The sequence below is a fragment of the Anomaloglossus baeobatrachus genome, chromosome 11, assembly GCF_048569485.1.
Source record: "Anomaloglossus baeobatrachus isolate aAnoBae1 chromosome 11, aAnoBae1.hap1, whole genome shotgun sequence".
NCBI lineage: Eukaryota > Metazoa > Chordata > Amphibia > Anura > Aromobatidae > Anomaloglossus > Anomaloglossus baeobatrachus.
This window is the reverse complement of record NC_134363.1, coordinates 12,504,524-12,528,540: the sequence shown is the minus strand read 5'-3', so window position 1 is coordinate 12,528,540 and position 24,017 is coordinate 12,504,524. Positions and strand designations below refer to the sequence as shown.

Sequence of the window (24,017 nt, the reverse complement as noted above, 5' to 3'; positions counted from 1 at the left end):
CAACGGAACAGGCAACTACCGGCTCTGGAAGAGAGCATGGCAGAATATCACAGAGCACAAGATGCTCCGCACATTGGAACCGTGACAGACAACTCCTTCTCAATTGCTATATTACCCACTGTAAAATTAAAATGGCCTATACTTGTGACCTACTTTCAAACTCAAAGCTCCGCAATGATTTACACTTATTCATTTTTACGTTTATACTTTACCTGTCATAGGAAATCCTCCATTTCCACCTGAAATAAGAATAATTTTTATCGGTTGTATACTTCAGCTTCAATTTTTTTTTTTACTTTACAAAACTAAACTTTTGTGGACTTACTGATTTGCATCTGCTTTGTGCTCGGAAATCCAGTTACTACAAAATAAATAATACAAAGTACAGTTTTCTGATAAATTAACAATAAAAAAAAAGTTACACATGATAATAGAATAAGCTATATGTTAAGCAATCTCAATGCCTTATATTCTTAGGTAGATAATATATACACATAAAAAATAGATATTCATAAAATAGATAAAAAGATAAATAACTTGTATATTAGTTACCTGTAGTTAGGGGTATGCCAGGATTAATAGCTGCAAGATACAATATAGACGATATGTCACCATTCCTGAACTTTTTGAGTTCACTATTAGAAATGAGTGAATCAATTCCATTTTGTGTTGAACGTTTAGGAATGAATTCAAATTTGAAATTTGACAGTTGCTAACTGACAAAAATAGCTACTAACATTTAGACATTGCAAGACATTACATCAGCCATAGAAAGCTCACAGGACCAAAGACGGGATTCACTTTGTTTTGAAGGGTATATTCCACCAGGAAATGCTATCAGAGCCAGTATAAAAGCCGAGGCAGGGAATGCAGCAGACATGTATAAGGTGATTTAGGATAGTGACAGATAAGCTGATAGATTAGACATAGAAAAAAGGAAAGAAAGTCATAAAACTGAATAAATTGAAAGGATAGTGTGTGACATTTGAAGGGTATATTCCACAAGAAAATGCTATCAGAGCCAGTATAAAAGCAGAGGCAGGGAATGCAGCAGACATGTATAAGGTGATTTAGGATAATGAGAGATAAGCTGATAGATTAGACATAGAAAAAGGAAAGAAAGTCATAAAACTGAATAAATTAAAAGCATAGTGTGTGACATTTGAAGTGTATATTCCACAAGGAAATGCTATCAGAGCCAGTATAAAAGCCAAGGCAGGGAATGCAGCAGACATGTATAAGGTGATTTAGGATAGTGACAGATAAGCTGATAGATTAGACATAGAAAAAAGGAAAGAAAGTCATAAAACTGAATAAATTGAAAGGATAGTGTGTGACATTTGAAGGGTATATTCCACAAAGAAATGCTATCAGAGCCAGTATGAAAGCCGAGTCAGGGAATGCAGCAGATATTTTTAAGGTGATTTAGGATAATGACAGATAAGCTGATAGTTTAGACCAGTCCTCATGGCCCCCAATAGGTCATGTTTTCAGGATATCCTTACTATTGAACAGGTGATCAAGGCATCATCTGTGCTATATTAAGGAAATTCTGAAAACATAACCTGTTGGGGGACGTGAGGACTGGAGTTTGGGAACCACTGGTATAGACATAGAAATAGGGAAAGAAAGTATCTGCTGTTGTGGTTTCACTCAGCTCCGGCCTGGTCATGTTAGGGGTTAATTCTTCCCTGCCTCACTCTGATTACCGGGACACTATATCCTGGTGCTGTACCTCCAGTTCAGTGCCAGTAATAGTTTATGCTCTGCAGCATGATTTACTGGCTCTGGTGAGTTTTCCGATCTGTCCTGCTTTCCTGCTACCTGGTTCTGACTTGTACCCTCCTCCATCGTCCGTCTGTCCCGGTCCCTGATCACCCGCTCCTGTCTACTATGTATCCTTTCCTGTCTGTCTTATCCCAATGTAGACCTTTTTGTCCTCCTCCCTTGATTGTACTTGAACTTCCCGGCATCTGACCTGTATCCACGTTCCTAACCCCGACCTCCATCTTTCCCTTTGGTTGTATCTGTGACTTCCTGGCTTCTGACCCTTTGCTATCACCTGACCACGATTTGTCTATCCCTATGCTATTAACGAGATCTCCTGCTGGTGCAGTATTCTGACTACTCTATTGCCCTCTGGTGGTTTACTTGCTAACTTCACTCTGAAGTTACATTGCTTGTAGCTTCAGCATCTCCTAGTGCAGTGTGACACCAACTTTTTTTATATATTTTACTAGAGGATAAAATAAAAATAATTTGTAATATGTTTACAATTAGGTAAATAATTGACTTTACATTTAGATCTAGATACGGAAGTTTTGGTACTTAGTTGTTACTCTACATTTATGTCACACATTGTAGGAGGAGTGAAAGCTGCCGCTGCTCTCTGACATCCTCTGAGTGTCAATTGTGTCTGAAGGAAGTGACCGCTTCTTGGCCTAAGTGGCATCACATATACCCCAAGAGACCCGGTACCAACACAGCAGGAATGATGCCGGTTCGGCGGCGGGCTGTGAGGCAGGAGCATCCTGAAAATGTCGGCAGTGCAGGGTTCAAATAATGGCGCCCAGAGGTGGCGCGTGCACAGATACAGCTCTCAGCTCAAGATCTCACTTGCGAATGCTGCACTGCTTCCGGCCCATTCATCTCCCAGCAGTGGAATTAAGGAAAATGGTGCCCGGATGTGGCGTGTGTGCAGATTAGATCTTGGCTTGTCGTTAAGCCGATAGCTCAATCTGTACACGTGCCGACTCCGGGCACCATTTCTTTGAAGCCCACACCGTCGACAGTTTCTGTAAGTTGCCTACCTCACGACAACTGGGACACCCGCCTGTCTCTGCACCGCCTGCAGCATTGCCCTACTCCACCACAGCCCCTGCCTCCTGTGACCCTCCCATCCACCCCCAGTAAGAGACCACCAGATTGTAAGACGAACCCCATTTTTTTTTTCACCTTTTTTTCCTCTTAATTTTGGGTGCGTCTTATAATCCGGTGTCTCTTATAAACCGAAAATGCAGTACTCACCCAGTCCACCGGTCAGCCCTCCCGCCATTCCTCCGACACCTTTGATCATTCCTCCTTTGAAAAAAAAGGAAAAACTGAGCATATTTAAATAATTTAAACAAAAATTATGTTTTTGCACTTGAATATTTTTAAAATTAGTATCAATCAACAATCGAGACATCTGCAACATTTTATTGTTTGTTAACTTCTAGAAGTTTTCCCAAATAGCAAATGATGGAACTTGTGCAAAACGTCAGCACAAAGGAACAGACGTATCCATAGTGTATCAGGACCGATGTCTTAGGCTACTTTCACACATCCGGCTTGAGCTCTGCGGCTCAATCCGGCTGTGAAGCCTATGCAACGGATGCGGTGAAAACACCGCATCCTTTGCATAAGTTTTTACATGCGGCCGGTCCGGTTTTTGCCGCTTGCGGCATGCTACTGAGCATGCGCAGTGGCAAAAACCGCATGCGGCGGCCGGATGCGGTTTTTGCCGCATCGCGCCGCATCCGGCATCCATAGGGATGCATTGGGAAAAGCGCCGCATCGGCCGGAAGCGGCGCGATGCGGTTTTTTTTGCCGGAGCAAAAAACGTGCCAGGGAATGTTCCATCCGGCCGCCGCATCGGCTAAATCTGCCGCATGCGGCAAAAGCCGGACCGAACGCAAGCCCCTGCGGCACAATGCGGCACTAATTAAAGTCTATGCAGGAAAAACGCAACCGGCAGCAAAAAAAAACGGTTGCGGTTTTCCTGCAAAGTGCCGGATTGTGCCGCATTGCAAAAGCCGGATGTGTGAAAGCAGCCTTACAGATCCCTCCTGGCTAGAGCTTAATAATGCGATCATACACATGAGGTATCATACACCGGTCAGGATACAACCATCAAGTAAGTTTACCTGCTTTTCCGAGCAGATTTTCTCCAGTATCTGAAAAAATATAGTATAAAGTTAGAAACTTTTCTCATACTTATACATATGTATTCATATTCAAGTTTCCCTCCAAAAATAACATGACCTAGCATGATTTTACAAGATTTTTGGAGAATGCTTGCAACATAAGCCCTACCCCAAAAAGTAAGCCCTAGTTGCAATTAGGACTGGCATTGTGGCTGTGCGTACTTAAATACATGTGTATGTGTATGTAGATGTGTATGTGCAGTGTGTGTATATACATGTGTATGTTGATGTGTATATAGATGTGTGTGTATGTGCAGTGTGCATTTACATGTGTATGTAGATGTGTATATAGATGTGAATATAGATGTGTGTGTGTATGTGCAGTGTGTATGTATATATATATATATATATCTATATATATATAGATATATATATATATATATATATATATATATATATACACACACTGCACATACACACACAAATATATGTGTATGTAGATATGTATAAAGATGTGTATGTGCAGTGTGTGTATATACATGTGTATGTAGATGTGTATGTGCAGTGTGTGTATATACATGTGTATGTAGATGTGTATATAAATGTGTGTATGTGCAGTGTGCATTTACATGTGTATGTAGATGTGTATATAGATGTGTATGTAGATGTGAATATAGATGTGTGTGTGTATGTGCAGTGTGTATGTATATATATATATATATATATATATATATATATATATACACACTGCACATACACACACACAAATATATGTGTATGTAGATATGTATAAAGATGTGTATGTGCAGTGTGTGTATATACATGTGTATGTAGATGTGTATGTGCAGTGTGTGTATATACATGTGTATGTAGATGTGTATATAAATGTGTGTGTATGTGCAGTGTGCATTTACATGTGTATGTAGATGTGAATATAGATGTGTGTGTGTATGTGCAGTGTGTATGTATATATATATATATACATATATATACACACACTGCACATACACACACACAAATATATGTGTATGTAGATATGTATAAAGATGTGTATGTGCAGTGTGTGTATATACATGAGTATGTAGATGTGTATATAGATGTGTGTGTGTGTGTATGTGCAGTGTGTATATATATATATATATATGTGTGTATGTAGATGTGTGTATATAGATGTGTGTGTGTATGTTCAGTGTGTGTGTATATATATATATATATATATATATATATATATATATATATACAGTTAGGTCCAGAAATATTTGGACAGTGACACAAGTTTTGTTATTTTAGCTGTTTAGAAAAACATGTTCAGAAATACAATTCTATATATAATATGGGCTGAAAGTGCACACTCCCAGCTGCAATATGAGAGTTTTCACATCCAAATCGGAGAAAGGGTTTAGGAATCATAGCTCTGTAATGCATAGCCTCCTCTTTTTCAAGGGACCAAAAGTAATTGGACAAGGGACTCTAAGTGCTGCAATTAACTCTGAAGGCGTCTCCCTCATTAACCTGTAATCAATGAAGTAGTTAAAAGGTCTGGGGTTGATTACAGGTGTGTGGTTTTGCATTTGGAAGCTGTTGCTGTGACCAGACAACATGCGGTCTAAGGAACTCTCAATTGAGGTGAAGCAGAACATCCTGAGGCTGAAAAAAAAGAAAAATCCATCAGAGAGATAGCAGACATGCTTGGAGTAGCAAAATCAACAGTCGGGTACATTCTGAGAAAAAAGGAATTGACTGGTGAGCTTGGGAACTCAAAAAGGCCTGGGCGTCCACGGATGACAACAGTGGTGGATGATCGCCGCATACTTTCTTTGGTGAAGAAGAACCCGTTCACAACATCAACTGAAGTCCAGAACACTCTCAGTGAAGTAGGTGTATCTGTCTCTAAGTCAACAGTAAAGAGAAGACTCCATGAAAGTAAATACAAAGGGTTCACATCTAGATGCAAACCATTCATCAATTCCAAAAATAGACAGGCCAGAGTTACATTTGCTGAAAAACCCCTCATGAAGCCAGCTCAGTTCTGGAAAAGTATTCTATGGACAGATGAGACAAAGATCAACCTGTACCAGAATGATGGGAAGAAAAAAGTGTGGAGAAGAAAGGGAACGGCACATGATCCAAGGCACACCACATCCTCTGTATAACATGGTGGAGGCAACGTGATGGCATGGGCATGCATGGCTTTCAATGGCACTGGGTCACTTGTGTTTATTGATGACATAACAGCAGACAAGAGTAGCCGGATGAATTCTGAAGTGTACCGGGATATACTTTCAGCCCAGATTCAGCCAAATGCCGCAAAGTTGATCGGACGGCGCTTCATAGTACAGATGGACAATGACCCCAAGCATACAGCCAAAGCTACCCAGGAGTTCATGAGTGCAAAAAAGTGGAACATTCTGCAATGGCCAAGTCAATCACCAGATCTTAACCCAATTGAGCATGCATTTCACTTGCTCAAATCCAGACTTAAGACGGAAAGACCCACAAACAAGCAAGACCTGAAGGCTGCAGCTGTAAAGGCCTGGCAAAGCATTAAGAAGGAGGAAACCCAGCGTTTGGTGATGTCCATGGGTTCCAGACTTAAGGCAGTGATTGCCTCCAAAGGATTCGCAACAAAATATTGAAAATAAAAATATTTTGTTTGGGTTTGGTTTATTTGTCCAATTACTTTTGACCTCCTAAAATGTGGAGTGTTTGTAAAGAAATGTGACAATTCCTACAATTTCTATCAGATATTTTTGTTCAAACCTTCAAATTAAACGTTACAATCTGCACTTGAATTCTGTTGTAGAGGTTTCATTTCAAATCCAATGTGGTGGCATGCAGAGCCCAACTCGCCAAAATTGTGTCACTGGCCAAAGATTTCTGGACCTAACTGTATATAGTGTGTGTGTAGGAATGTGCACAGTATGTGTACCATATGTATACAGTATGTGTGTGTATGTATGTCTACAGTATGGGTATCATATATATGTATACAGTATGTGTATGTATGTCTACAGTATGGGTACCATATATATGTATACAGTATTTGTGTATGTGTACAGTATGTGTGTATGTGTACAGTATGTGTGTATGTATGTATACAATATGTGTGTGTATGTACTGTTTTTGTACAGTATGTGTATGTATACAGTATGTGTATAGTATGTGTGTATGTATGTATATAGTATGTGTGTGTATGTGTATAGTATGTGTGTATTTATGTTTCAGTATGTGTATGTATGTGTACAGTATGTGTGCATGTTCTGTATGTGTACAGTATGTGTATGTATACAGTATGTGTGTATGTATACAGTATGTGTGTATGTGTACACTGTGTGTATGCATGTATACAGTATATGTGCATGTGTACTGTATGTATACAGTATGTGTATGTAGTATGTGTACAGTATGTGTATGTATACAGTATGTGTGTGTATGTGTACAGTATGTGTGTAGGTTCTGTATGTGCACAGTATGTGTATGTATACAGTATGTGTGTATGTATACAGTATATGTGCATGTGTACTGTATACAGTATGTGTATGTAGTATGTGTACAGTATGTGTAGTGTGTGTATACAGTATATGTGTGTGTTCACAATATTTGTGCATTGTATACTCAAGAAATTTTTCTTACTTGGAGGGACCCATACGTCTGGTCCCTGACTCAGACACTGCAGAACTGTGGACACAAAATTAAGATTAGAAGAGGTTAGATATTTTTCTCTGCCCAGTATGTATCACATATCATGTATACCAGGCTGCGGAAATAACCTTTAGGGTATGTGCCCATGATCAGGAGCCGCTGTGTTCAGAATGCAGCGGGTCCTGACCGGGGGGGGGATGCGCGAGTCTCCTCCGCAGGGGACCGCAGGAGAACGCAGCTGCTCGTACCCAAGATCAGGGTTCAGTGCGCTGCGGTCTCTCGCTTCTGTTCTCCCTAGGGAGGACGCAGGCATTTCCGCAGCAAACAATTGACATGTTGCGGTCTGGAAACATGCACCGCAGGTCAGTGTTTGCTGTGGAAAAACAAGCACAGTGGGCACGGGATTTCTAGGAATCCATCGACTGTGCTTGTCCTGTACAACGCTGACGTATGCTGCATCCAAAATGCTGCAAACACTGATCGTGGGCACACACCCTTATCTCGAATTCTGAAACATATTAAAAAAATAACTGGCGACATTTTTTGGTTCCCAAGCAAAACATCACTGGTTGGAATTGAGGAGACCTTGAAGAAGATTTCCCAAGAAAAGAGGATGATTCTTTGTAAAATGAAGGCAGTCTCATACTCAAATATGTAATGGATGGAGAGATATAGAGCCTGAAATTCAAAAGTTTAAAACATGGTTACCCTTGTGTTTGTCACCATAGTGACTGAATACCACATACAAGGGAGAAATACCACCATGCCACGACCAGACCAGATATTACCACCACATAGCATGGTGGCTCAGTGGCTAGAACTGTATGGTGGCCCCGATGGGGACAGTGTTGAAAATGTATGTAAGGCCCCCTTCACACGTCCAAGAAAAAACACGCACGTGTGTTACGTCCGTTTTTCGGGTCCGTTTTCCGTTTTTGTGTCCTTTTTTTGTGTCCGTGTGCCATCTGTGTGAATGCCGTATGTTAGCCGTGTGTGCATGTTGGTTGTCCGTTTATGCGTGAGAGAAATTACTGACATGTGTATGTGTTGTCCGTGTGAATTTATGCGTGTTTGTGATGCACAATGTCGTAGATACATACCCGCTGACAGCAGACAGAATCGCGCGTACAGAATGAACTGGGGTGAACTAAACCCGACTTCATTGTCATACCGCGGCTCTGTCTGTGTCGCGTCCTGATTAGCGGTCACCCGTGAAGGACTCACCGGTGACCGCTAATCACCAGAGTGACTGAATGGAGTACCCCTCTCTCATACTCACTGTTCCCCGATCACCGGCGCGACGCTGCACGGTTGTTCACTAAACTCCGGCTGCTTTTCCTCTTTTGAAAAAACCGGCCGCTCATTAAACAATCTCGTATTCCCTGCTTTCCCCGCCCACCGGCGCCTATGATTGGTTGCAGTGAGACACGCCCCCACGCTGATTGACAACTGTCTCACTGCAACCAATCACAGCCGCCGGGGTCGGGACTATACTGTGCAGTTAAAAAAATAAATAAATAATTAAAAAAAAAACGACGTGCGGTTCCCCCCCCATTTTAATACCAGCCAGGGTAAAGTCACACGGCTGAAGGCTGGTATTGTCAGGAAGGGGAGCTCCACATTATGGGTAGCCCCCCAGCCTAACAATATCAGCCAGCAGCCGCCCAGAATGGCCGTATCCATTAGATGTGACTGTTCTGGGACTCTACCCGGCACTTCCCGATTGGCCCTGGTGCGTTGGCAATCGGGGTAATAAGGAGTTAATGGCAGCCCATAGCTGCCACTAAATCCTAGATTAATTATGTCAGGCGTCTCCCCAAGATACCTTCCATGATTAATCTGTAAGTTACAGTTAAAAAACAGACACACCCTTAAATTCCTTTATTAGAAATAAAAAACACTAACAAATTCCCTCGTCAACAATTTATTAACCCCAACAAAGCCCTCCATGTCCGGCGTAATCCACGGACCTCCAGTGTCGCATCTAGCTCTGCTGCATGAAGGTGACAGGAGCTGCAGAAGACACCGCCGCTCCTGTCAGCTCCACGCAGCAAATGAGGTGAGTAGCGCGATCAGCTGAGCTGTCACTGAGGTTACTCGCGGCCACCGCTGGATCCAGCGGTGGCCGCGATTAACCTCAGTGACAGCTCAGCTGATCGCGCTACTCACCTCATTTTCTGCGTGGAGCTGACAGGAGCGGCAGTGTCTTCTGCAGCTCCTGTCACCTTCATGCAGCAGAGCTGGATGCGACACTGGAGGTCCGTGGATTACGCCGGACATGGAGGGCTTTGTTGGGGTTAATAAATTGTTGACGAGGGAATTTGTTAGTGTTTTTTATTTCCAATAAAGGATTTTTCAGGTGTGTCTGTTTTTTAACTGTAACCTACAGATTAATCGTCTCTCGGGGAGACGCCTGACATGATTAATCTAGGACTTATTGGCAGCTATGGGCTGCCATTAACTCCTTATTACCCCGATTGCCAACGCACCAGGGCCAATCGGGAAGAGCCGGGTAGAGTCCCAGAACAGTCGCATCTAATGGATGCGGCCATTCTGGGCGGCTGCTGGCTGATATTGTTAGGCTGGGGGGCTCCCCATAACGTGGGGCTCCCCTTCCTGACAATACCAGCCTTTAGCCGTGTGACTTTACCCTGGCTGGTATCAAAATGGGGGGGGAACGCACGTCAGTTTTTTTTAATTATTTATTTATTTTTTTAACTGCACAGTATAGTCCCACCCCCGGCGGCTGTGATTGGTTGCAGTGAGACAGTTGTCAATCAGCGTGGGGGCGTGTCTAACTGCAACCAATCATAGGCATCGGTGGGCGGGGAAAGCAGGGAATACGAGATTGTTTAATGAGCGGCCGGCTTTTTCAAAAGAGGAAAAGCCGCCGGAGTTTAGAGAACAGCCGTGCAGCACCGCGCCGGTGATTGGGGATCAGTAAGTATGAGAGAGGGGGGAGACTGACTGACAGACAGCGAGAGAGGGACAGACAAGACAGAGAGAGACCGACAGACAGACAGAGAGATTGACCGACGGACTGAGGGAGATTGACCGACATAGACAGGAAAAGAAAAAATGACCGACATCGCTAGAAAAAAACACAAAACGTACACGGAGCATACAGAGATGCATCCGTGTCACGTATTGTGCGCACATAACCATTGACTTTCATGGTGTCTGCGTGTGCGTGTTCCGTGCAGAAAACGGACATGCTTCCGTGCAAAACAGAAACACATACGGATCACGGACACGGACACACGGCCATTATGAAATAATGCACGTGTGCCCTCAAACATAGATTAACATTGGTGCACATTTGGCCGTGTCTCCGGTACATACGGAAACGGACCAAACACGCACGTGTTTCACGGACGTGTGAAGGGGGCCTAAAGCAGTATGGAATTAATAGCGCTATATAAGTGAATATATATTATTATTATATTACATAGTGACTGAATTATACATCATAAAAGGGAGAAATACCACCACACCATGACCAGCCCACATATTACCACCACATAGTGACTGAATTATACTATACTGATCATTAATAAAAACACAAAACTAATAATGCTAACATTATTACTAGTGACATTATACATAGAAGCTCTGTATATAGTGTTTAGTGTACAGTTAATACAGTTATCACTTGACACATTTTACACAGGAGCTCTGTATATAGTGTATAGTGTACAGGTAATACAATGATTACTTGAGACATTATACATAGGGGCTCTGTGTACAGTAAATATAAAGCAGTGTATTGTGTACAAGTAATACGGTAACTTACCAATGTTGTCTCTAGGTGAAGTCATTCATCTTCGCTTTTCCTCTTCATCCAGTACAGACCGCTATCACTTCTTCCAGCCAGGACTCGCTGTTGCAGAAAATAACATGCAGACATCTATAGCGGATCCCGTCTACTGCACATTCCCCACTTTTTTCCTGTTTCTACTCTGTGCCAGATGAAGAAAAAAGCAGCATAGTGCCGCCCTGCACAGTAACAGGACCTCTCTTGTGTCCATCCTTATGGAAAACAGTATCCTCAAAAGTAAATATATATTACAGCAGTAGTAATGTCCCCTATTTGGCCCCTACAGCAATTATGTCTCCCTCTTGTTACCATAAAGTAATTATCCATGTTCCTAATTCTGGGACTCATGTAGTAATTATGTCACTCATCCTGGCCCCTTCCTGTAATAAAGTCCCCCATCATGTAACAATTTGCTCTGTCCTGACCACCTTCTGTAAGAATGTCCCCATCTTGTAATAATCCCCCATCCTGGCGTCTTTATGTAGTAACATCCCCCATCCTGGTGTTCATAATGTTATCTATCCTGGCCCCCATATAATCCTTCATCCTGGTCCCCGTATAATCCCCCATCTTGGTCCCCATATGTCATATATTCCTGGTTCCCATATAATCCCCCATCCTGGTCCTCTTATGTCTTCCATCCTCAATATAATCCCCCATTTGATACTTCATATGTCCTTTATCTTGGTCCACATATAATCCCTTATCCTGGTCACTATATGTCATCCATCCTGGTCCACATATATTCTCCCATCCTGGTCCTCATATTTCCTCCATCCTGATTCCCATATAATTATCCATCTTGGTTCCCATATAATCCCCCATTCTGTTCCTCTTATTTACTCCATCCTGGTCCCCATATAATTATCCATCTTGGTTCCCATATAATCCCCCATTCTGTTCCTCTTATTTACTCCATCCTGGTCCCCATATAATCTCCCATCCTGGTCCTCATATGTCATCAATCCTAGTTCCCATCTTGGATCTCACATGTTCTCCATCGTGATATCCATATAAACTCTCATCCTAGTTCCCATATTTCCTCCATCCTGGTCCCCAATATAATCCCTCATTTGGACCTCAAATTTCCTCTATCCTGGTCCACATATAATCCCCCAACCTGGTCACCATAAAATCCCCTATCCTGGTTCCCATATATCATTCATTCTGGTCCCCATATAATCGCACTTCCTGGTCCCCACATGTCAATCATCCTGGTCTTCATATAATCCGCATCCTGGTCCCCATATATTATCCATTCTAGTCCCCATCCCGGACCTCATATGTCCTCCATCCTGATATCCATATAATCCCCCATCCTGGTCACCATTTGTCCCCCATCCTGATCCTCATGTAATCCCCCATGCTGATCTCCATATAATCCCCCATCCTGGTTCCAATATGTCATTCATGCTGGTCCTCTTATGTCCTCCATTCTGGTCCCCATACAATCTCCCATCTTGGTCCCCATATGTCATCCATCCTTACCCTAACATAATCCCCAATTCCGGCCCCCAGATGTCCTCCATCCTGATTTTCACATAATCCCTCATCCTTCTCCCCATATGTCATACATCCTGGTCCCCATATAATCCCTCATCTTGGTCCCCATATGGCATCCATCCTGGGCCCCATATGTATCCTGTTTGGCAGGTCTTTTGCAATTATTTTTTTTTAAAATAAGATTCTTCTTACCCGTCCCCGGTCCAGCAGTGACTTCTTCTTGCTTTTGTGGTGTCAACAGGCCGGAACATAGCAGTGACGTCATACGCCAGCAACCAATGCGCTGACATAAGCTACCAGACTTTTATAACCATTGCAGTGCATGAAGGGTTACCTACACCGTAATATGTTTCATCTGAATGTGCGTCTGAGGACGGTGCGCTTCCAGAACCAGGTCGGGGGCTGCTCCTCGCTCGTCTGGGGATTCGACTGCAAGTTTAAAAATTGGTTCCCCCGAACCAGAGAGAATTGAGTGAATCCCCCCCCTGTGTACATCTGTCCCTGCAGGAAGCTTCTGATCCCAACCTCATCTGATAACCTAAGTAATAACCAGAAGATACAAATGTATTAATGCTCCATACCGGGGATCATCACCAGAAAAAGGGTCAGCAGAGCCATGTCCAAGTAGATTGTAGAGTCTGGAAAACATAAAGTACATGCACTGTATTTCTATATGTATAAGCTCAATGCCAGTCTGCAGCTGCAAAGCAAAAAAAGTTCTAGGATGCATAAAGGTATAAATATAATATAAAAGTGTAAGACATCATATTGCAGTCCAGGACAGCCGGAGCCCGACAGAGAAAGATATAGTCTGCAGTCATATTCTGTCTATACGCTAGGATATCCTAGACCTCCAGATTACTCCTGAAGGTGAAGATGCCGATGTCCCATGTCTTACTATTCTTGTAACCAAATCTAATCTGTTACCCTGCCAGGGAAGGAAGGAAGGGGCAGGAGTGTGATGGAAACACAGATTAAGACAAACAAAGGAAAACAAAACTGAGACACACTGCAAACTTACAGGAAAAAAGTAAGCGACTAAGGAGAAAAGCGGGAGCAGAAAGGCAGCAACAAAAAAGACAACAAGCATTACCCCTGAAGGTGAAGACGTCAGAGTCCCATGCCTTACTATTCTTGTTACCAGATGTAATATATCACCTCCCTCCAGGGAAGGAAGGGGCATGAATGTGATGGAAACACATATTAAGACAGACAGAGGAAAACAAAACTTAGACACACTGCAAACTTACAGGAAAAAACAGTAAGCGACTAAGGAGAAAAGCAGGAGCAGAAAGGCAGTAACAAAAAAAGACAACAAATGTTACCCCTGAAGGTGGAGAGTCCCATGCCTTACTGTTCTTGTGATCAGATCGAATCTGTCACTTCTATCCCAGGGAAGGAAGGGGCATGAGTGTGATGGAAACAAACAGATTGCCATCTAAAACTCCTTACGTTGATAATCTTCATCAAGGACAAATTTAATAAGTAGTAACTCACCAATAAGACCTCAGTAGTCAGTGATGGCTCAAGCAAGAGTCCAGAAGTCAATGTGATGTGCTGTGAGTCCTTGAGATGAAATTTATAGAAAAGTGATTCCAAGGGATACAATGGACTGCACAACGTCAGCCAATAACTATACCATGAAAGAATAGTCTTATATATCCTTATATAACTTTAGGAACAAGGTGCTACAGTCCTCCAGCACAGAGTACACTGGTTCTCTTTGTCTTTCCTTGGCTTGCTCTGTATCCGTGGACGCACAGGATCACACTTATGCACACGTGAGCTTGACTTTCATCTTAGCAGCCAATATCTTACATTTGTACCTGTTACTCCATCTTGTCTTGCTACGGTCTGAAGCTCCGTCCATGAGACCTTTGTGAAGATGAGATGTTTTCTCCATTTCAGCTTATCCTGATGTAACCATCAGTGACCGGGAGAATCTATGTTTTCTACTTCTTTCTTGGAGACCCCACTTCCTCCAAGACTATTTTATCATACTGTCATAATGCAGGACCGGTATCCCCACTCCAGAGTTTCCCAGACATGACCCGGTGATGTCAGGGGTTAAATCCCATCAGCCTCATTCTGGTTTCAGGAGGCACTATATCTGGGTGTGTAGATTTCCTTCCTTTCTTAGCAGTCCTCCACTCGCACAGTCGCCGAGGATGGCTCACCTTCAGAGGGGGAGTATGTAGTGGCCCGGTCCAGATTGTGTCTGTTTCTTTAAGTACATTCACTTATATATAATATTATGTTATAAGTTATAAGTAAAGCATTTCTCATTTGTTGTGTTTTAGCACCATCTACTGGTGAAAACTGTAAGAATCTGAAATGTGCATTGGGTGTTATCCTATTGGCTAGTTCTTGGTCACATGGCTCAATAGGTGGAGCTATTCTCCAGCTTCTGTCTGGAAAGAACTGGAATGAACTGGTTCTGGCTGAGTCTCCTCTGAGGGCAGACATTATATGGAGAATCTCTTCACTACAAGACTCCTACTAGGCCCGAGGCCTAGAATTTCACCATTTACTGACTTTTACAGCCAATATACTGAAGGCTTCCTATCCTGAATCCTCACTGGCCAGATATACATTGTGCATCTCTTCAGACAGTAGGGCATACTGGGTATATACAAGACCCTACTGCACGCAGATTGGGGAAGTTTGAGGGTCTCCCGCCCCACTGCAATATTAGTGGCTTGCATGGCATTGTCCACGCACCAGCCGTCCAGTCTCCGTAGCGCGCTGGGCACCTTTCTACATTTGCTTACAAGTACTGCACGTGTCTGAACTAGCAGTGAAATTAACCCCAGGACTCCAGGTCTGTACAATCTTATTATCATATCTACCCTCTAAGCTCAAGAAACTCTGAACCTGCTTCTAAAAGCATACCAGAATTACATCTTAAACAAATTGTGCTCTTAAAGCTCCAGAACCCTAATTGCACTTCAGCATTCAACTCCAAGCTGTATTTGCCGTGGCCTACGCACAAAAGACTGAAACATACAGTATTTTCCGTGTTGTTTTCCTTTGTTCCTGCTGTATTAAAGCAACTGTTATCCCCAAGACCGTGTTTGTGGACTGTCCATGAGCTGTGGATACTGTGTGGGGGTGGATAGAAGGGAACATCAGGGCCTTGTAGACCACCCAGGGAACATGGCCCCTGCACCCTTGTGCCAGAACAGCAACTGTGACATATAGAACATTTGAGGTCCTCTGTCCCTGGGCACTTACAAAGGTCAAATTTGGCATCACGAACAGGATCATTCCTTTGTGCCTATCTTCTCTTACTGCACTACAAGTCTCAGCATTGCTCATTAACCTCTATCTTGCCAGTGAATACTGCCAAAGATTGTTTCCTGTTATATGCTGGGGTTAACAGTACCTGCACTAGCTCTTCTACTCTCCTGCCTTCCAAGTTACTCAAATAAGTGCAAATCCTCATTCACAGCAGTGCTATATTCAAGAGGGGGAGCCTTCCATCTCAGAGACTGTGTTGGTGCCTAATAGTGCATCCTTAAAGCTACAGTGTTGTCATTATTCTTAAAGAGACAGTACTTGCATCATCACGAAAATGTCTGAACCTCTTCATAATGGCCAGGCCGAGTCTGTTAACTCTGTACCATCATCATCATCAGCTAGTGCTCCAGTGGAACGGGCTAATGCCGCCAACCCAGTTCTAGCCCCTGTCATGACTACCGGCATGCCATTCTTCATTGGAACCTCTAGTCTCCCAAGCTACAGAGGAGATCCTCATACACTTGCTGGGTTCAAAGAAAAGATTATGTATACTCTTGAGCTTTTCTCACTTTCTCCCCATCAGCAGGTACAACTTCTCCTGGGACAGCTTGATGGACCAGCTGCTGAGGAAGTCCGTTCCTGGCCATCAACTGAGAAAACCAGTGTAGAAGCGATCCTCACCCGCCTGAGAAAAGAATTTGAACACCAATCACCCACCTAGATTCGTCTCAAATTTTACAACAGACGTCAGGGACCAGGTGAGACTCTTAGGGACTACGCACTAGCCCTTCAGTCTGCCTACAGGGCCTTACAGCAAATAGACACTATAGATCCTGCTGCTGCAGAAAACATAATCACTGACAGATTCATAGAAGGTTTGGACTCCAGGCTAGTACAAAGTCAACTCCGCATGCTAGCAGCACAAAATCCAAACATGACTTTCTTAGACTTTAAGTCACTGAAAAAAATGATAGCGCATATGAGAATATAAAAAATGGTTATCCCCTACATAGTATCTCAAGACACTATAATAGTGTGCATAATAAAAATCCAATGATGAAACTTACTATTATAGATTCTGTGGATAAGAAAGATCCACAGTCAATAATCAAACTTACTAAAAGGGAAAGCCACTGGATCTTCAAATTGGGCACACTGACCCCTGAAGGTCACAATGTAATGATAGATAATTTTGCTAAATATTAATTATAACCTGGTAGAAACATATGTGCATATAAACAAGTGTATATGTAACTACAGACATGTGGTCATATGAATACATATAAATATAATAAAATAAATTTAATTAAACAAACAAAAGATTAAAAAGTAATAAAAGTAAAATTATCAAATAAAACAGATTAAAAATAAGTTTTATGCATAATTCAGAGAAATATTTGAATACAAATCTACTGAAAGAATTAAAAACAGCATTAGCATGAATTTATCATAGAAATGAATGATGGCTAATTGATTTTGGTAGAAGATTAAACTGATTATATATGTACATGTAGATTTTGTATGTGTATAGGTATATATATATGTATATATATATATGTATGTATATATATATATATATATATATATATATATATATATATATATATATATATAAATATGGGCATAAAGGATTTTAAATTAAATTAATATAAAAACTAATATAAATCCTTTTTAACATAATGTATAGAGATAATTTATATGGATCCTGTCCTTTTTAGTTAACAATGGTATATGTTTTACACAGATATATATATTGTATATGCTATTTTAAGACAACAATGGTCCAGACTAACTTGAATATATTTATAGCTTTTTAGTTTTTTTATGTAACTTATATCCGACTCATCTTATTTTATTTATTTATTTTTCACTACAAAAAAACACCCTTTTACTTGATACTAAAAGGGTTAAAATTGTTTGAACCTAAGACACACCCATAAGCCCAATCAAAGAGGCCGTTTTATCTATAAATTTGATGTGTACTGGCTCTTGCTACACCTGAGGATGGCAAGTATATCTTGCTGAAACGCGTAGTGATAACAAGAGCATTATTTTTATCTAATTGTCACGAATAAAGCATAATTATTCACAAAGAAAACTTGAGATAATAGATCTATTATTAGCGCACAAAGGACCGGCTTTATCTATTCTCCATATTTCTTAGACTTTAAAGCTCTAGCCCTGCGAGTCGTGGGTACTGACTCACCTTGTACCAGCTATGCTCTTGTGCCTCGTTCCTCAGACCTTGCTGCTGGAATTTCTACTGTATCTCCTCTTTCACCTGTTTCCCCTATGCAGGCCACACAGTCTGTGCAAGCCCCTACTCTCATTCATGCACCTCCTACCACGGATGCACTTGTCCAAGTCCTTGAATCTGTATGCCAAGCCTTAAAGGAGCTAAAAGGCCAACCCCCTGCATCATGTGAATCATCTGTAAACTGGACATTGTCCCCAGAGCCACGTTCTAGTAGGTCAAGTCCTGATAGGCCCCCTCCTGGAAGGCCTCCATCTGGTGATTGTGTGTACTGTACTTATTGTGAGCGTCTTGGACACTACAAGTATCAATGTTATAAGTTAAACGGGCCACCCCGAGGCCAAGGGCCGCCCCTCGGGAGGTGAATCCAAGGGCCCAAAGGGAAAATCACAATGGATTTCCCGGTTCATCTCCAAATGCCCGTATATAACCATATGGATCGATGGTGTACCTCTAGAAGCTTTAGTGGACACTGGTTCACAAGTCACCACAATTGAGCGACAAGCCTTTGAAAAGAATTGGGACTTTGATCTCCTGAATCCAGTGGGTAAAGCAAAGTAAGGGGTGCTTTGCACACTACGATATCGCAGGTGCGATGTCGGTGGGGTCAAATCGAAAGTGACGCACATCCGGCGTCGCTGTCGATATCGTAGTGTGTAAATCCTTTATGATATGATTAACAAGCGCAAAAGCGTTGTAATCGTATGATCGGTGTAGTGTCCGACATTTCTATAAGGTAGCTGCAGCGACGGTATGATGTTGTTCCTCGTTCCCCTGCGGCAGCGCACATCGCTGTGTGAGGAGCCGCAGGAGCAAGGAACATCAGCTTACCTGCGTCACCGCGGCTCACGCCGGCTATGCGGAAGGACGGACGTGGGCGGGATGTTTACGTCCCACTCATCTCCACCCCTCCACTTCTATTGGCTGCCTGCCGTGTGACGTCGCTGTGATGCTGCACGACCCGCCCCCTTAGGAAGGAGGTGGTTCGCCGGCCAAAGCGACGTCGCAGGGCAGGTGAGTGCATGTGAAGCTGCCGTAGCGATAATGTTCACTATGGCAGCTATCAAACGATATCGCTGCTGCAACGGGGGCGGGGACTATCGCGCTCGGCATCGCAAGCATCGGCTTGCGATGTCGTAGTGTGCAAAGTACCCCTAAGACTTAATTGCAAGTAATGGTCAACCTATTTCCCAGCTAGGCTACTGGGACCCCACAATCCAAATTGGTGATCGCAAGTTACCAGGTCAAGGTGTAATTGTTACTGAGGCTGAGGGAGATACAACAGCAGTAGTGTTAGGCATGAATGTCTTTCGCCATGTGTTTACTAAATTGCTTGCTGTCTTGCATGCATCTCTCCCTTCTGCTTCTCCCCCTTACAGGCAAGCTGTTCAGCGGACTATCAAAGTGCTCTGCTCCCAACAGAAGTTTGCCAACAGTAAAGGTGAGATCTGCCGTGTGCGTATCACCGACGCACGACCAGTTACCCTGTCAGCCAACAGCGAGACTCTAGTCTGGTGTCGAGCTCGACCAGGAATTGACAACGAGGACTATGTAGCTCTTCTTGACTCCATCCAGATTGAAGGACAGCCCCTGGTAAAAGCTGCCAGAAGTATTGTCACCGTCTTAAATGGTAGAGTACCATTACGGCTAATCAACCTAAGAGATGCGCCCATCGAGCTATACAAGTTTAATTCAGTTGCTCAACGGTATAGCCTTGATCCAGAAGACATCCTAGATGAAGAGACACTTGCTCATCAAAAGTCGTTAAAAGCCACTCCCAGAGGCTCTAATACACCCACTAGCTTCTTGTGGAATGAACTTAATGTTGGAGATGGTAACACTCCTATCGAATACATCAATGGCGTAACTAAACTTGCTAAGCGACACAGCCAAGCTTTCAGCAAGCACCCTCTTGACTTTGGCAAGACTACTCTGATCCAGCACCAGATCAACACAGGTGATCATCCTCCTATCAAAGAACGACACCGTCCAGTACCTCCTGCTAACTATCAACAAGTAAAAAAGCTGTAAACCCTAGAATGCGCAACCATTTCAATCTACCATAGAAAACAAGTGACCTAGCAGGCCTGCAAGGCCCCAGGTATGCGTTCTAGGGTTAAAGGAGATGAAAGATTCTGAAGTCATCAGAGAAAATCAAAGCCTGTGGGCTGCACCCATCATCCTGGTGAAGAAGAAGGATGGTAACATCAGATTTTGTGTCGACTACCGAAAGTTGAATAACGTAACACACAAAGATGCCTATCCTCTTCCACGGATTGAAGAATCCATCACCGCTCTTGGCTCAGCTGCATACTTTTCCACTCTCGACTTAACCAGTGGTTACTGGCAAGTACCCATGGCTCCTGAGGATAGAGAGAAGACAGCTTTCACCACCCCAATGGGACTCTTTGAGTTTAACGGTATGCCGTTTGGGTTATGCAACGCCCCTGCTACATTTCAGCGACTCATGGAAAGATGTCTTGGTCACCTCAACTTCCAGAGCGTTCTGTTATATCTTGATGTTGTTGTCGTATACTCTCGCACTTATGAAGACCACCTATGCCACCTTGCAGAAGTATTCCAGGTACTCATTGAACATGGCCTGAAACTAAAACCGTCAAAGTGCCATCTGCTCAAGCCGAAGGTCAACTACCTTGGTCATGTTGTAAGTGCCGAAGGTATCCAGCCTGATCCTGAAAAGATCTCAGCTGTGAACAACTGGGACACCCCAAGAACCGTCAAAGAAGTCAGAAGTTTTCTAGGTTTTGTGGGCTACTACCGCCACTTCATACCTCATTTTGCGCAAATAGCAGAACCCCTTACAGAGCTGCTACGGGGCTGCCCTAGAGAAAACTATGACAGAAGACTTCCAATTAATTGGTCTGAGCGACATTAAACTGCCTTTCAGATGTTGAAAAGTCTATTGACTTCACCTCCAATTCTGGGGTACCCTGACTACCGCCATCCTTTCCATCTCTACACAGATGCTAGCTACGAAGGCCTCGGAGCGGTACTATCACAAGTCCAGGGTGACAAAGAGAGAGTCATTGCATATGCCAGCCGAAGCTTGAGAGGTGCAGAGAAAAACGATAGCAATTACAGTTCGTTAAAGTTAGAGCTGCTAGCTCTTGTGTGGGCAGTCACCGAGAAGTTCAAAGATTACCTCGCTGCTACACCCTTCACCGTTTACACGGACAATAATCCTCTCGCTCATCTCAATACTGCACGGCTAGGTGCTCTTGAACAGAGATGGGCTTCAAGATTGGCGAACTTCTGCTTTGATATTAAGTATCGCAGTGGCAAGATCAACATCAATGCCGATGTGGTATCCCGTTTGCCCAAAGGAGAAGAGCCTCCTGAGGAAGATCTGTGGGAAGATGTTGAGATGCCTCCCTTCTATCAAAGGTTTGCTACACAAAATGCTGTTGCTGCTACACAAACTGATGAAGTTCCTCAACAGAAATCTGTCCTATTCCTAGATCCTTCAAGATGGCAAACCCTTCAAAATGAGTCTCGTGTCCTAGGTGAGATCTATGATTACCTGACTACTGGGAGAATACCTGTCAGACGATGCAGAAGATGTCCTGATGTTGAGCTTAACCCCTTCAGTCCCGGGGCACTTTCCGTTTTTGCGTTTTTGTTTTTTGCTCCCCTTCTTCCGAGAGCCGTAACATTTTTATTTTTCCTTCAATCTTGCCATATGAGGGCTTGTTTTTTGCGGGACAAGTTGTACTTTTAAATGAAACCATAAGTTTTACCATATGGTGTACTGGAAAGCAGCAAAAAAATTCCAAGTGTGGAAAAATTGCAAAAAAAGTGTGATGGCACAATAGTTTTTGGGATGTTTTATTCACGGTGTTCACTATATGGTAAAACTGATGTGTGGGTATGATACCTGAGGTCGGTGCGAGTTTGTAGACACCAAACATGTATAGGTTTACTTGTATCTAAGGGGTTAAAAAAAATCACAAGTTTGTCCAATAAAAGTGGCACACGTTTTGCGCCATTTTCCGAAACACGTAGCGTTCCTATTTTTTGGGATCTATGGCTCAGTAATGGCTTATTTTTTGCGTCTCGAGCTGACGTTTCTAATGGTAGCATTTTTGCGCAGATGCTACATTTTGATCGCCTGTTATTACATTTTGCGTAAAACTTGCGGCGACCAAAAAACGTAATTTTAGCGTTTGGAATTTTTTTGCCACTACGCCGTTTACCAATCAGATTAATTGATTTTATATTTTGATAGATCGGGCATTTCTGAACGCGGCGATACCAAATATGTGTATATTTATTTATTTTTTAACCCTTTAATTTTCAATGGGGGGAAAGGAGGGTGATTTGAACTTTTAGGTTTTTTGTTTTTTTTTTAATTTTTTAAAACTTTTTTTTTACTTTTTTTATTTTATTTTACTAGTCCCCCTAGGGGGCTATAGCGATCAGCAATCCGATTGCTGATCGCTATCTGCTGATCACAGCTATACCGCTGTAAACAGCAGAAATAGTCACTTTCTTTCTTCCTCTGCTCCGTGCCGAGGAAGAATGAAAGTGAAACTTCGTAGCACCAGGCGTCATCACATGACCCTGTGCTACGATGGCAACCACCGAATGTCACGTGATCACTCACGTGACGTCCGGAGGGGGCGGCGGTAAGTAAAAAAGATGGCCGCGCGCATATAGATCTCGCTGCCAGACTTTGGCAGCGAGATCTAAGGGGTTAATGTTCCGGGTGGAATGCGATTCCACTCGGAACATGTAGGCACACATGTCAGCTGTTGAAAACAGCTGATATGTGTGCCGATCCACGCCGCCTGCCCGCGGCAGGGGGCGGGGCTTACCGGGACACGATCCATGACGGATATATCCGTCCATGGTCGTGAAGGGGTTAATCATCTCTGGAGACAGCGCAAAAGACTCTTCATTCAAAAGGGCTTGATCCTGTGCAATACTCTAGACCCGGTTTCAGGTGAAAGGCTACATCAAATTCTAATCCCACGGCGAGATGCCAGAATTGTTCTTGATGCCTACCACGACCAGTCTGGGCACTTTTGGCACAAAACTGAAGCCACCATACGCCAACGCTTCTATTGGATTGGGATGCGGTCAGACATAGAAAATTGGTGTAGTGAATGTCCAGCCTGCAACCTCACCAAAGTCAGTAAGAAAGATGCCAGAGCTCATCTTCATCCAATCCATTCTCAGAAACCAAACGAGCTAGTCGCTCTTGATCATGTGAAGCTAGCACCAACTCGTTCAGGCTACACGTATGCCTTAACCATGGTGGATCACTATACTAAGTGGGTTGCTGTTGTGCCAGTAAAAGGCCTTACAGCTTGGACTACAGCTATCACCTTCTACCGTGAATATGTGAGACATTACGGTTGCCCTGAAGCAGTCCTCACAGATCGTGGATCTGCCTTTGAGTCACAATTATTTCAAGAACTCTGCCAATTCCATGAGTTAAAAAAGCTGAGAACAACCGCCTATCATCCCCAAGGGAATGGCCTCTGCGAGAAAGTCAATCAGACTTTCATCAATATGCTGCGAACAGCATCTGTTACCAAACAAGCTGAATGGCCTCAATTGCTTGACAAATTAGTGGAAATTTACAACAATACTATCCACTGTTCTACAGGCTACTCGCCATATTATCTGATGT

The 24,017-nt window shown here is 43.0% G+C and overlaps 1 protein-coding gene across 10 annotated transcripts in view; it reads right to left on the bottom strand.

The window, feature by feature from the left end:
• The window catches only part of LOC142256749 (IgGFc-binding protein-like), a 135,105-nt gene that overhangs the window by 26,355 nt on the left and 84,733 nt on the right, over positions 1 to 24,017 (bottom strand). For 8 of the 10 annotated variants that reach the window (XM_075328615.1, XM_075328618.1, XM_075328616.1 and 5 more), the window contains 3 exons: positions 553 to 582; positions 326 to 361; positions 213 to 239 (listed from right to left, as the gene is read on the bottom strand). In XM_075328615.1, the coding sequence (XP_075184730.1) occupies positions 213 to 239; positions 326 to 361; positions 553 to 582 (93 nt within the window). Of the gene's footprint in view, positions 1 to 212; positions 240 to 325; positions 362 to 552; positions 583 to 3,027; positions 3,082 to 3,905; positions 3,936 to 7,538; positions 7,584 to 13,448; positions 13,506 to 14,364; positions 14,428 to 24,017 lie in introns of those variants that run through there. The other 2 variants (XM_075328621.1, XM_075328627.1) reach the window with 2 other exon arrangements.